Source organism: Falco cherrug, chromosome 6 (genome assembly GCF_023634085.1).
Source record: "Falco cherrug isolate bFalChe1 chromosome 6, bFalChe1.pri, whole genome shotgun sequence".
Lineage (NCBI taxonomy): Eukaryota > Metazoa > Chordata > Aves > Falconiformes > Falconidae > Falco > Falco cherrug.
The window spans coordinates 49,521,275-49,536,541 of record NC_073702.1 but is presented as its reverse complement, the minus strand read 5'-3'; the positions used below and the strand labels follow the sequence as shown (position 1 = coordinate 49,536,541).

General features: G+C 38.2%; 1 protein-coding gene across 2 annotated transcripts in view; it reads right to left on the bottom strand.

Moving 5' to 3' along the window:
• SYTL3 (synaptotagmin like 3) overlaps positions 1–15,267 on the bottom strand; it is a 38,396-nt gene that overhangs the window by 16,918 nt on the left and 6,211 nt on the right. For both annotated transcript variants that reach the window (XM_055713512.1, XM_014287008.3), the window contains exons 3-8: positions 14,980–15,195; positions 11,378–11,442; positions 8,715–8,766; positions 7,341–7,413; positions 6,318–6,390; positions 3,016–3,140 (exon numbers count right to left, since the gene is read on the bottom strand). In XM_055713512.1, the coding sequence (XP_055569487.1) occupies positions 3,016–3,140; positions 6,318–6,390; positions 7,341–7,413; positions 8,715–8,766; positions 11,378–11,442; positions 14,980–15,195 (604 nt within the window). The remainder of the gene's footprint in view (positions 1–3,015; positions 3,141–6,317; positions 6,391–7,340; positions 7,414–8,714; positions 8,767–11,377; positions 11,443–14,979; positions 15,196–15,267) is intronic.

The following is a 15,267-nucleotide window of genomic DNA, read 5'->3' as shown; positions in this document are numbered from 1 at the left end:
TAATTTGTGAAAAATTATGATATATAGTAACAAAACTCCTTGAGCTTTACCTTCAGCCACCTCTGTTACCAATAACAATAGAATGAAGTGCCAAAAGACTAATACAGATGGCTAGAAATATGCTGAAAATAGATTTTAGCTCATTCTGGCATGCAGCTACCCCAGAGAATACAATCTATGAGAAGTACGTTCACAGTTCAATGAATAGGAAAAGAGTGAGGTAAAAAAATTTAGGTGATTAGGATCTAAGAAAATAATTTCTTTAAAAAAAGTATAACAGGGATTACCTGAAAGACTAGAAAGAATATAGTGTAACTGAATCGACAAAAAGGATTGGGCCTTATTTGCCTAAAAGGAACAGGTAATATATCTTTAACAAACCTGGGAACCCCTCCTACACAATCAGCAGAAAGCACTAAAGAACGAGGACAACAGAGGAGATAATATATTGAGATTACTTCTGAAAAAACAGGATGTGCAAAATCCAAACCAGTATGCTGTTATGCATTTAGAATATAGCCACCAAAAACCCCCAAACAAAACCAAAACATCATGTTTCTCAGCAGAGAAATTGTCCCCTGCATTAGAAAAAACTGAAACACCACCAATTTCACTTGCTAACCAACATAACCTACTACACAATGAATTTTAGCTTCTACTTGGATCATAAAGACTTCTCTATTGTGTTAAACAGAACAGAAGTGATTGACAAGGCAACATAACTACCAGTGCTAAACTTCACATCAGGTCACATAAGCAAGACTCCCACCTAGCCCTGCAGCAGCATGCATCTGCTGTCACAAGAGGGGTAACACACAGCTACCAATGCACCGCAGACAGCTTCCAAAGCTTCATGTGTCTGCTTGTTCCCCCAGTAAGGCAGGTATAGTTGCAGTTCCTTTAATGAACTTAAGAGATTCTGATGGTGAAAGGCCCTAGAAAACACGATTCAATTAATTTCCTAAGTCCAGATTTTACGTTGGCTGGTAGTTCTTGCCATTGGATTGTTTTTTCACTATCACTGAAGTTAAACACAATCTCTTTCAAACTTAATCTGAAGAAATCAAGCTCTGAACATATCACAAACTTGGAAAACTTGCTCAAGAAACAGACAGTGCTCTTGAGAATAAAGTGGTGCCCCAGTCTTATACCCTGGCACATTCAAAATGGCAGTTACAGCTATTACTTCCCAGTCATTCCTAGGAGAAAAATGTACACTTTCTAGGGGAACAAATAATGTTTTGATTCATTCTCCAAAAATGAAAGCTCTTTCTGGGGTGGAAATCACAAGTAAGATTTCTACTTCATATTTTGTTATAATTGTGAGTAATTAGTTGGTTTGCAAGCGTAATTTAAAACAGGTTCTGTCCCTAAACTTAAGCCATAGTTCTAGTAAGGATGTAAACAGCTACCTTTATTTAAAGAAAGAAAAAAAAGATGGAAAAGAAAAAAATAAATGGAAGAATAATGCAATAGTGCCATTGACATTAATAGAGATTAAAAATAACTTTTAAGATCACAGTAAAGATACATTAAGTCATCATATAAATGCAAGGACAGACAAGTAAAATTTCTTTCAATATTAAAACAACCTAAATGGCTAAGATGACTTTTACAAGAAAAAGGTATCAACAGCAATTCTAGCAAAACTAAAAGTCTAGCTTAAATATAGTCTAATTGGTTTGAATGAAACAAAAGCTTCCTGACTCAGAGAAATAGTACTCTGACACACAAACAGCATTGAAACCTATCTTTCAAAATCTGTAACGGAAATGGTAGACATAAATTAAGTCCTAAATCTTTAAATGGGCTATTAAACCCACACACAAATAATTTGGAATCTCCTACTAATATATTTCTAAAAGCCAAAGAATCCATATCCATCTTTTAAACATGACAGGCTATGTGTGATCAGCATTTAACGAAGCATAGTTTAAGTTCATATCACCTCCAACTTGATGTTTTCCAATGCATTAGAAGAGCAGTGTTCTGCCACTGGAATAAAGTCACACTGAAGTGTGGTTTGCCACAATCAAAGCAGCACTCGGGTAGTTAATAATTGTTGCCATATAATATAATTGCATACAAAAATACCAGAACTAATTTTCCAGAGTTTACAGACCCTTCTGGGCCAATTTAAACCACTAGCCCATGTGGTCTGACATCCTGTTTCTTCCACTTATCAACACCTAACGCTTCAGAGGAAAGTGACAAGTGTGCACCAAGGGAGCTGTGAGTAATATTTGCCATGAGGTCTGGCCCAAAGCAAAAGCTTTTCTCAGCATCTAATTCAGGCACTTAGCAGACCACATTTACCTCATTCAGATGAACAAGGAGATTCAGTAAGTACACATTATGTGGAAAATTGAGTACGGACAAAGTTCTGTCACTTGAGAGGTAAAAGTGTACAAAACAAAATCTTCTGTGTAACTGTACAGCAGATGCGTGACATCATCTTCAGTCCTGCTGGATTTTTGTCAAACTCCTCAGGAAAACACTGAAAGCTAGAGACTGTAACCAAAGCAAAAGGAAAAGGGAAATTGCCCAACAACTAACAGCAGTCAGCGTTTTCTTTTTCCCAAATTAAAAAGTGCTCAGAAAGCATCAGGATGGGTTTTGGATGGTCATAGCTTGGTTCAGCAGTAAGAGGGGCAGGAGGAGAACAAGAGACAGAGCACCTCCCTGCAGCCCAACAATCACAAAGAGCAGACATCAATCAGCCTCAAGAGAGCCTGTGAGTGCCTGAGAGCCAAACAACCCATCCTCTCTCTCCCTGTGTGAGGGTCTTTGTAAAATCTCAGTCTAACATTCCAGCTCTGAGCTGAGATCAAGTGTGCAGACTCAGTCAAAAACTTCGTGAGGAATCAGGCTTCTGGCCAGGGTCAGTGAACATCAGCTAAGCACTGCCTGTATAATAAAAGTAAAATTCCACTGTGTAAGTCATTAGTCTTACAAATATATTCCGTTCCTGAAACAGCCCTTAGAGTTAGAGACTGTGTATAACAACACGGATACCCTGCTTGTAACATTGATGGCAGTGTCAGACTGGCTCCTTCTTTGCTTCCTTCTTTCCATGCTCTGCCCATAATCTGTGGTTAGAAGACGTCTGTCAGCCATATCATTCTGGGATTTAGAGATCTCTGAAGTGAAAATAAAGAGAGAAGTCACCATAATAAACATTGAGAGCAATCCTGTAGATTTATAGGTTAATTCTGTAGCTTTCAAACTTTCATCCTGCAATTTTAGTATTGATCTCCTAAGAGTAAGAAACAGATGGGAAGGCAAGTGCTTGTCCCATTTTGTATAATTATATTTTGCCTACCTGAATCTTTCCTGCCTTTTCAACTGGAAATTACGCTCCTTGCTTCTTATCATTATAGCTGCTGCAAGGAATTGTGTGGTAGCTACTACAGTCCCTATATACAGTTTGATTTGTAAAGCAGTTTGGTTTGTTTCAGGGTAAAAGCAAGATCATTCTAACAACACAGTGACACAACAGTGGAAATTATAAAGCAAAACATATTGGAAAATACTTAGAAATTTATACAAAATATGGATGAAAGGAGAGCTATTACATACTCTGGTCCCAAATCACATATAATTTTAAGAATATGAGTAGCCCTCACCGACTCCAATAACATCACTCATATGGATAAGCTATGTCCATACTTAAGTACTTTATTGAATTAGCACTTCAGTAACATCTAGTTTATTGTCAAATAAATCTATAGGGCAACTGGACATTTAGTGAACCACTTTTTGCTTCTTATTCCTCAGGGTACAGCCAGAATTTCACTTAAAGGAAAGGGCAGCACTTATCCATGATTTCTGAAGTTGAAAACTAGTAGGCTTAGCAGCAGACACTTTGTTGTAAGTCCTAGTCTCTCATGAAGAATTAATGACTTTTAAGTGGTACATGAAATAGCTATCATATGTTTAATTCATACAGAAGAAATAAATATTTCTCTCACAACATCAGCCTCTGTGGAGGAACCTCAGACAGCAGACAGTATGTCATTATGGTATTCAAAAACAATGGCACTCTAAAGTGTGATTTTTAAAGCCACTTTGGGTTAGTTTTGTTATTAGCAGCAATTGGTCCTCAGATGTTTACTGTACTCTATGTACACCATTAAGACATCATGTGATATATTGACAGGCAGGCTCAATTAAGTCATCTCTGGCTGTAAATGAAACCATGTTTTTAAAACACACAGTGAAATCAGAGATCATAGAAGAGACTGGAGTAAGAAATCTAAAGGAGCAGATAAAATCTGAGTAGCTTGACCAGCAGTAGAAGCAGAAACACAAGCTTGCCTCACACCCTCTTAAAATGAACAGGTTACTGTGAGAAAAAAAATGATTGTTTGTTCAGTTTTCATATCTATTCCTCCTTTGGCTTCTCTACCCAAATGGTCAGTAAGATGGATGCTATCTCCAGTGCCAAGGGTGATTTCGCACTGCAAATAAAACTACAACCAGCAACTCATTTTATATTCACCAAATGGTAACCATTGGATTATAATCTCCTGTTGCTGCCAAACCACGCTGGAACAGGAGGTAACAGCATAACGAGCAGATAGCACAATGGTGGCATTGTGCTGCACGCGCTAATCCTTTGTTCCCACTGCTCTCAGACACACACACTCACTGGCTCCAGTGATAGAATCAGAGGCATAACAAGGTTCTCCGGGTTTATTTACTGCAATACACAGGAGCTGGGTGTACAAAATACCTCTGCGAACGAGGACACTTTCATCTAGATAAGATACTAAGTACTAACTTTAGACACTCCTGACCGAAAGCATTAATCAGCACAGTACCAGGTTTCATTAAGAGGCCACACTGTCTGGAAGAGCTCTTTCCTTAAGTCGAGGAGCCCCAGTCTTTTTCTCTGTAAGACTTCCTATACTTTTTAATTATGGACTTCAGTGAGTGCAACAGCCTGTTATTTTCTCACAAATTAAAAGGTTCTACCCTGAGGATGATATGACAGCACCTGAGTGGGGTTTCATCTGAACTGAACAGCTTGATGTCAATCCCCCTCTGCAACCACTGCTCTTCCCTCCTTAACCCCTGGCTCCTGGCCACACGGCACAGCACCCTCTGTTGTGCAGGCTCCAACATATATACCCTACCTTGAGCCAATTTAACTCACTAAACCAGCAGAAAAGTACCTATGTGTTTTGTCTGGGTTAATGTTCTGCCTTTTTAATTAGCTAAATCAGTTTCCAGAGGGGTCCAGAAACACAGGTGCTAATTCAAGGTGAGCGATGGCAGCATAAGGCCAGAAATAGAGCAAGAAGACAGACCAGGGGGAAATAGGACCTTCCTTTTGGTAGCAGTGAACCATTAAATTAGCTTGCATAGCTTTAACATGTGTTCACACAGACGGAACATTAAATTTGTGTAGTTAAAGGAAAGCAGGCCTTTAGGATGGGTGGAAGAAGTTAGAGAAAGACCAAACAAGAGCTAAGACAAGAGTTAGGGGGAAAGGCAGAAAGGCACTAAAGCCAAATTTATTCAGGTCTAATCTCACATTTGGGATTGTCTAAAACGAAGCTAGTAAGAAAACACTAAGGCTTATTCAAATACATGCAAATCTGCAACCCCCTGTAATCTTCATAAGGCTCAGAAGCTGTTTTCCTCTGGACACTGATGCCTTTAATTTGCTCTTCACAAAGGCTGGCTGTTCTCAGTGTAGTTAGCCTCAGAGACACATACACAACCTGCACCCTAAAGAACAGCAGGCAGCGTAAGTGCACGGAAGGAATCAAAAGTACCAGAATGAAAGAAGAGTTGTTAGGACTGGCTGGCTTTTAGAAGTATGCACTGAAAGAAACCACATAACTAGACAGACTGAGAAAGAGGAAGGAAGTCCTCTTGAAAATTGCCAGTGAATGAAAATATTAAACTCTATTTTCATTACATGATAGATTCTTTGACAGGGTCAGTTGGGGTTCAGTGAGATAACACAAAGATCACTACAGCAGAAAGTGGTTATTACTCTGTGCTAACATGAGGTAAGTATACTGCATCTGAACACCCAGTACATTTAAAGATAACATCATACATTCTTTTCACATCTCTACAAGAAAGGCATTCTGGGTTGGTATCATCAGCTTGTTAAACTAGCAGAATACTGAAGAATTAGGCTTACTGTATTATTTTTCAGGTTGGCTCAGTCTTGGCATTAGTCATTTCAGCCATTACTTAATACCCTTTTTAAATAACTATTTTTGGCCAACAATTTGGCCGAAAGTTTGAAACATCTGACTACATTACTCTAGAATGACAAAGCAGTGAAAGCAACTTACTTTTTATATGTGTTGTGAGAGATAAAAACAAGTTTTCCACAGATTTATTAAAACTTTTAGACTGTCCGAGTTCCTGCAAACAGGAGATGCCAAGAGTAAGAAAACACAAAATATTTGCTGTTTGTAAGTTTCCACGATCAGACATCTACAGACCACATAACAATCAGATGGTAAGGCCGCAGCCCTTTGCTCACTTCTGTAGACAAATGCATCTGAGGACATGTTGACATGGTTGAAAACTGTCACAACTGATGTATGAAGATGGAAAATGATCTTTTCAGTTCCACGCTTTTTGATATATAAGTAGAACTCCTTGTAGGAAGATCACACAGCAATTTCATAAGTACAACTAATTACATCACTGATTTGCTGTAATGTAATTAATACTTCAAGTAGGAAAGACCTGTCTATTACAGATGCTCCCGTGGCTCTGAATCAGTCTCCAGGTATACACATATTAGAATGTTTACAGAATTGCAGTGGGCTTCAAAACCAGGGCCTTATGACCCCATACAGAATGAACTGAAAGAGTAACGTAGTGTGATTTTGATTAGTTCGGAGCCATATCCTATTATTCTGTCCACTAGAAACTCTAAGGCAAAGGCAACCATCAAATTCACTGTTTGTCACTCAGTAATGAAAGTAATATGTGGAATGATCACTTTATAAATGACTATTGAATATCATTGGATCCTTCAGGCTGGAGGGAAGCTGAGGAGATCTCAGTCGAACCCTCCTGTAGTGAGGCACAAAAAACCCAGATGCAGTATTCTAGGACCAGGTAGAGCGGTTAATTGCTTCCCTCAAAAACTGAACACTAACTGAAAATATCCCTCATGATAGCCTCTGACCTTTCTCTCCTACTATCAAAGCAGATTAAAAAAAAATATTTACAAAGGAACATAAAGCAGAATTTATATTGCAATATGATGCTACAGCAGTTGCTATTTACTGTATTTCTGTGGCTGGTCTTTTCATGACACCCTAAGAGGTGTGTGTATATGTATATTTTGTAATACGTACATTTACCATCACATTGCTTCCTGCTGTGGATTCTGTGAAAGGAGGTGGAGTTGGAGGTACGACAGAAATTTTACTAGGAATTTAAGAGACAATAAACAGTGCAACAATTAATATATTATGCTAATAGATGGATAAATACACCATGTTCATGCACAGTATCTAAAGATCTGAGTTGAGACCCTGTGTCTTGCCTCTGTAAGAATTAGGACTACCTTTCTATCTTCTCAATCTTGGGCTGCTCTAGGCAGAATTAATAATTTAAAACAATCAGGAAGACCTAATTTAGGACAGGTTTCCAAGACTTTTATATGGTTGGCAGTATTACAGTCTGCGTCCCAAGTGTTAAAACACAATTCCTGTGTAACACACCCCTGTTTTCAGAAAACAGTCATCTTTATTTACAATACTAAAAGGATCCTTCCTTGCCTGGGCCCAAAACTGTTACAGCCCTTTTACAGCATTCCAGCCATTTCATCTGTTGTAAATAGCCCCTCTCTGTAAAATAAAAATAGGACTTATCTGACCAATTCTGTTATCACAGCACAATCATGGACCCTAAGGCTGCTGGTGAACTTCCTTTTTGCATTCTCTTTTACTTTTACCACATCTAGGTAAAAGGAAGTCCTTATGCAGCCCTGGTTAGGATCATATCTAGCTGACCTTAAGTTTCTGTCTTATGCAGCTATGTCTCATCAGATAATTATCGTAAAATTGAGGCCATCTCTTTGTATCTTATTTTTGCTTTTTTTTTTTTTTTAGGGAAGAGGGTTTCTTTTATACAATATAGTTTAAGTAGACTGTTGTTTCATTATGTACCACTGGTAATAACTTAAGTACAGTCATGCTTAGGCATCAAGTCAAAATATATTTATTCCATGTAAGCTGGACCTTTTCCTCGTTTGAAGTTTGGGAAGTGGACGTGTCTTACTGAATATAGAGCTTCTTGTCTACTGTTTATTCTAAAGCTATCAAATCAGCAATATCTCCCATTGAGCAAATAATGATGCTTTTGCTAATACACCTAGTCGATAATTTTCACCTCTGAGCCTTTAAAAGTAATGTGTAAATTTGAAAGATAATGGTGTAAACAGCTATGAAAAACAAAAGCACATATAACAAAAATGTCTCTTCATTTTAAGTAAATAAGACAATATTACTCTAAACATAGTATTCTTTTTTGTACTTGAGACCCTTTCTATGGATAGCTGACAAAGTGCCGATTTTTCTATGCTTTTATCATTTGCACTCCAAAGGTACTGAAATTTGGTTTTCATAACAAAAAATTACAAACTTCTGGCTGGTTTATAACATACAATATATCACCTATACAAATTCTTAGTGTCCTAGGACCATTTGTCCTTTTTTGAGTCTTACCTCAGTTTCTGGTAAGATTTCAAGAGCTTTGCGCCAACTGTTTCATGTCTGCCTGCGAAGGAGAACAAAAAACCCCCAAACCACCCAAAGGTTATTTAGCAACAACAGCAGTTACTAACACCTGTACAACACTTTTTAAAATCAGTGTCTTTCAGAAAGCGGCCTGTATTGACAAAAGCTCACACACATGCAAGTCAGGAGTGAAATCAACCCCCACCCGATGTAGCAGGATACATGCCAAGCAACACGCAAGTTTCTCTCATATCACAAACTGTATCATGACCACCTTCACTTCTTGCAGGTGACATGTTCAGACCAGCTTATCACAAATGCCGAGGACAATCAGGCACGGATGCTAACAGGCCCATTCCTGCAGGCTAAGTGCTCTCAGCTTCCCAAGATCCAGGAGGCAGATAGTGCACACTTCAACCATAAAACTCAAACACTATGGAAAGCTTGAAAATGCATACGAGAGTAGGCACATGGTCATCTCTTGCATCTTATGAAAAATTCTTTTCACTTTTCCTACTAGAGATCTGAGCAATCGTGAAAACACATGACCAACTCACAAACGTGAGCAAACCCCTTTGCTAAGGCCATCCCTGTGGGTAAATAGCAACCATGTCACATTCCTCAGGTGAGCAGCCACATGATGTAAAGAACACCAAGGAGCAAGTGCTCCAACAGGCACGAACAATGAAGAATCATAAAAATGTAGTTTGCTCCTGAGCGATCGCAAACAGAAAGAAGGGCTAAATGCATGTAACAAATGGCCAACTGAAAATATCTGGAGTGGCCTTAATCACTAATCATTCCTAATACAGAAAGCATCACGTGATCCACACTTTGCTGAAGATGTCATTAATTATAACATATCACTTACGTAAAAGTAGTAGACCATGGTGATGGTAGAAACAATAATCAGCTTATTGCTGCTACAAATTTCAATCAGAACTCCAGGCTTAATGCTCTGTTATTAGCAAGTAATATTTGGTATCTTTATTGCAGCGTTAAATAATTTCGTTTAAAATTTATTAGTCAGTAAAGGAAACCCATCAGTTTTATGAAATATGATTTTTATTCTTCAGGTAGAAGCTACACAAAATTAATAAAAAGCATACTGATGTAACATGGAGGTTTTTTACTCTGCAACATGAGAAAATTTCACTGTAACGTGTTTTATTTCCTGTTATTTTCCAGTGAATACTTCACTAGTGTTATATTTTCATACCAAGAGAGGGCACTGTCTCTCCAGGCTCGAAGAACCTAACTGGGACAGCTGCTGTATTTCAAAGTCTGCCATTTTTTCACCCCTTTAATTATACCAGTTGGTCTAACCAAAGGAACTAAACAAAACATATTTCTCCCTGCAGGCTTATCTTCTGTATATCCTTAGATCTTTGTGACGTCAACAGTATTACTATTAGAGTAACTAAGCAAAATGCTTCAAGCACCTACAAAGCATTGATAATGCAAGGTGAGAACTCATTTATTTCACTGGAAAGAAGGACAGTCAGCACCTTGCTATATCAGATTCAGTGTCTGAGAACAACATAGCAACTTCAATAACAGAGAGACTGGTAAAATGACTGGCTTTAGACTTGCTGGAAAGAATATGAGGGAAAATTCTTAACAATGGTTATTGGATACAACTATGCTTTAAAAGATCTGTCAACTAATACTTTAAAATTAGAAATTGTGTTAACTAGAATGGAATTCAGTGAAATCTTCCAAATTTAAAATGAATTGTTTTAGCAGGAATTATAGTTCTTAATATGCTACCTGCTGTCTTTCATGAATACCTACTACCCAAAATTTGCCTGACTACGTTCTTCCATTTATAAAATTATTTCCATTAAAGTTTCCTAAGAGATCTTAAAAAGGCCCAGCATCTTCCTTTTTACCAGCTAGAAGCAACACAGATACTGGAAGTGAAACCGTAACATTTAGCTACAGTCAGGCACAAAGTGAAACAGTTGCCTATCCAAACTGGCACTTCCAGGGAAAGAGGAAGGAAATCCTCTCCACCCCAGCAGTCACTGTAGTGAAAACGAAGACAGCCCCTTGGCTGGTGAAACACATTCCCCGTAGAGCAATCCATCCACATCCTCTGTAATTTCTTTTAGGTCTTTGTCTTTTTAATTGCACTGAAAAGACTGAACACAAAGCAATGGCACAGATGGCTGAGTAAAGAAACATTAAGCATTTAGCTCTCTCATTGATTTATAGCTATAATTTTTTTCTTTTTTCCATTCTGTCATTTCTTTAAGCTTTAGAACTCTCTCAGTGAAAACAACCGAAGTTTTGACAAACAATGCATGCAAGACCATTTCCTTCCTGCACATATATTTGAAGCGTTTCTATATTTATTTCATGTCATTGTGTTTCTTAGAAGTCTTACACACTCATTAATTCAAACGGATATGGCCAGCAATTTTCTTATTCTTATTACTAATACAAAATAAATTATACTTCCAAATGCATTCTGCTAGTTTGTGTTGATGTTTTATTTAGTGCACACAAGATGCACTGCATGATAATTTCTAACAAATCTCTCGCCAAGTGGAAGAAACATTCAATACACCAGCAGACATCATTCTGTGCTTCACTTAGATGAGGACTACACATTACACAGAAATTTACGGTCTGTTCCAGTGATTTACCTTCACCTGGGTATTTCTTTGCTCGTTCCTCAAAGAACCATTCACCAGCCTTTACTTTCACATCTCTGAAAAACAAGCAAAAGACATTTGAATCAACATTTTCCAAAGCGCACTTCTTCAAATGCTTGATAACTTTTTAACAATCCAACAACCTTTCTTAATCCTACAATAAAAATAAGATTTCATGACTGCCGACTCTATTGACTGATTTTCCTGTGGGTCTGCAAAGGACTCCCCCCCCCCTCCATATTTTTTTCTTCCTTTTTGCTACGTAGGACTGCCCGTAGAGAACAACACATACTGCTCTAGGCACTGCTCTGAAGCCACCGCCAGGGTCCACTCCAGTCTACACAACCAGCCTGCCATACAGCCCAGCCATGTGTGCTGACTGCTTCCAGCTGCAGCCTAGTCCGAGGAGCAGGGAAAGTTAATGATAAAGGACACGCTCCCAGGCACAACTTGGGAAGGCTGCCAGGGACCACTGAGCTCCACAACCCTGATGGTGTGATGGCTTCATGGCCCGTCTGTCTCCGTTTCGTGGAGACTAACATCAATGCACAGACACCAGGATCACAGCATCAGAAAAGTAACGATTAACAAGTATAAAATTATATCAGCCTAGATAGCTCTGTCAAGAGCAGATCTTCAGCAGATTTGACTCTTGCATTTTGTCTCCAACTGACTTAGATGAAGGCTGCAATCTGAACTCGTCCATTATTAAAGAGACCAAAAGAATTTTAACTGAGGTGGGGGATTCTCTGGTGTCTTCAGGTTCCAAGTTCTTACCCAAATGTCCTACTCATTTTTAGGGCATATTTCTCTGTTCCTTGTGGATTTTCAGATGCTTTATAGGATGAAGTCCCACTGCAAAAATTTCCTTAGTACAGGCACTACTCAACTTTCTTCTCTACACAGTAGTCAATTTTCCTTCTATGAAATTAATCTCTTTATTACCATTTCCTCTGCCAGAATTGCTTGAAACTGGCAACAACATACAGACAGCAAATTTGTGTAGGGCTTACCTCCTTAAGAAAGCAAAAGTCTCTAAACATGAGAGCTATGGTGGTATCTGGCAAAGGACAGGCAACAAAATCCCTGGGTCTGCCATTTCACACTTAACCTTACTCTATGTTAAAATAGACAAACTATAGGTAGGATCCTGCTTTTTATTTCTGTGGCTTGATTTTAAGGCATTTTAGGCATTTAAAATAATACCCTTGTAAGGAGCAAAGCAGAATATTAAAAAAAAAAAATCACTACCTGTTTAGATTGCACTATTTATTTTCCTGCCTAAACATAGATCCTTGTGCACAACTGAACACAGATGAGTTGAAAATGAGGTTAAAATAACTTTGAGACAGGATACTTACTTTGGATGGAGATCTATTAACTAGTAAATGTCTGAAAACCCTGGCTGCACTAGATCTTCAAGGGCTCTGCATTGGTAGTGCCTCAATTTCATCTCCAGCCTTCCCTTTATATTCTTTCCATTACCCATAGTTATCTTCCCAGAGTTTAATCTCCAGTTCTGCACACTCATGTGATAATGAGACCACTCACAAGACGAAAACAGTTCTGACAATAGCCTTCTTTGGGTGTTTGGGTTTGGGGTTTTTTTTTGGCTAAAGACTGTATCGAAAGTGTGACAAGGAAGCTGATAAAGAGCCATCCTAATCAGGTAAAACAGACTAAACTCCCTCAAAGCAAATGTATTTCTAGACCCCTAGAAGACAGTATTCCTTAAAAAAAAACCAAACCACACACTAGACCAACTGCATTCACATAAGAGTTGCCTCTTCCAGGTGAGAGATACAAACTTTGTCATTCCACAAGGCTTTTAAAATTTCTTATTTTGTAAACAGTGAACATTCACTTATCTCTGCATGCTCTTCCACTGAGGCGTTTAAGCATGTTCATTACAAACATGACCCTAGCGTCTAGGAGAGAAGTTGTGCTAGGTCTAGAAGTTGTGCTGCTGCAGATAATGTTTTGTTCAGGAAAAAATACTCTAGTGGTAACCAAGACTCAAAATTAGATTTGATCAGGACTTGAAAATCAGCTCTTACATTTCTGTCATCCTATTTTCCCCTCTCCAGGGTAAATAGAAGGCACTGAGTAGCATTTACCACACTGCTGTACTCCCTATACTTCTTGAGATTTGCAGCCTTGATGTAAAGCTCACTGAAGGTAATGGAAGAAGTCTGACCAATTTTAGTGGAGTTTGCATCACAACTAAACAAGATCAAATGCATTGCCTCTTTGCTATAAAGAGAATTTCAATGACAGCTGAAGAATTCCTCTATCTTAGCAAGACAAAAAATGTAGTTCCCGCAAGGAAAAGTAAAAACATCTTTTAATTCATTTAAATAGTGCTTTCCTGGTTTTAACATTAAACGTCTGGACAAGCTTATGAAATAATTAAGGTTGTGCAGCACTATACAAGGCAGCTTAACAACTAGTCACTCTCTATAGGGGATTTCCACTGGAGCCACCAAATAACTGGAAACCAATTTAAAGGAAGAGGAAGCAGAGGGAGGTCTCTAGAGGAGGATATGGAAAGTTAACTTTATAACCTTTCCTTTTAGTGTGTAAAGTATGAAGCAGAGATAGTGAAATACATGCACCAAAATCTAGAAACTGCTTTGCATCAAATAGGGATGGAGCTAATCTGCCTATTTAATGTAATTCCAAATGAAATTGAGGATTCAGGGAACATCTTTGTAGTGATAGCTTACAGTCTCCTCCAAACTATAAAAAATTACCAAACTAGTAGTAGAAATTCATTTCACTTAAGACCAATACCTTGCGTTACATTTCCCAGGCATTATTTAAATCTCATTTTGGCATCTCGAGAGGGAGTGAAGTGGTGTATTAGTCTTGTGTTGGCATAAAGCAAAATTTCATTCAAATTTTCAGGCTATGTACAGGGATATATATCATCCAGCACAGCTGCTGATTCATTTCCAAAACTATCTTTCTTTCCTAAATAATGCTATTTTTCATCAAAGGTGGAAATACAGCTAAACCATTTGGTTTAGAAAGATTCTGATGAATAGAATGGACTATGATGGAGTATTAGGATATTAAAATTGTACCAATAAAGTAAAAGTAAGATTGCTTCCGGTTTCCTGGAAAACAAAACTGAGGTGACATACTAAAAGAAAAAACAACTAATACAAAGTAAATAAATTTGGATTTCTCACCACATTTAAACAATTCCTGATAATGTTATTAATGCTTTTAGCTTTTGAAATTTATATAAAGCATGACTTCAAATTATTCATCAATCCAGGTTCCTCACTCCTGTAGTATGAGGCAAAAAAATCACGATTAGGAAATTGTCAAGAAATTAGCTATACCACACTACCTTCAGCGACTTCTTATGATGCTCCGGTGCAGCACTGAGTCAGGGGAAGGAGTTCTCTCTGCAGTTCACAAACTAATGACTGTTCCTATGCTCTACCATTGTCATCTTTGTCACACTAACTTTTGCTAAATATAAGAAGAGAAATCCTGACTACATGAAGTGTAACACAAAATTACCATCAATTTCATTGCTACCAAGACTTCATCCAACATCCAAACCAAAAAAAATTTCTTACCCGTGAGCATAACAAACAGTGCATTTCCAAAGGCAGGGATTCAGGCAGACACGGCATTCAGAGCACACTCGATGGCTGCACCCATTGCATACTGCACCTCTGTTTATCAACAACCCAAGTGATTTCTGACAGCGAGCACAAGACCTCTCCTGGTATTCATGGCGTACATTTCCTGCACCTCTCCATTGAAGCTGCTGCACCTGCAGTTTCAGTTTCCTGAAAACCCAGGTAAAGTAAAGTAAATAAATAAATAAATTTAAATAGACCGAGACCCCCAGGTCATTCACA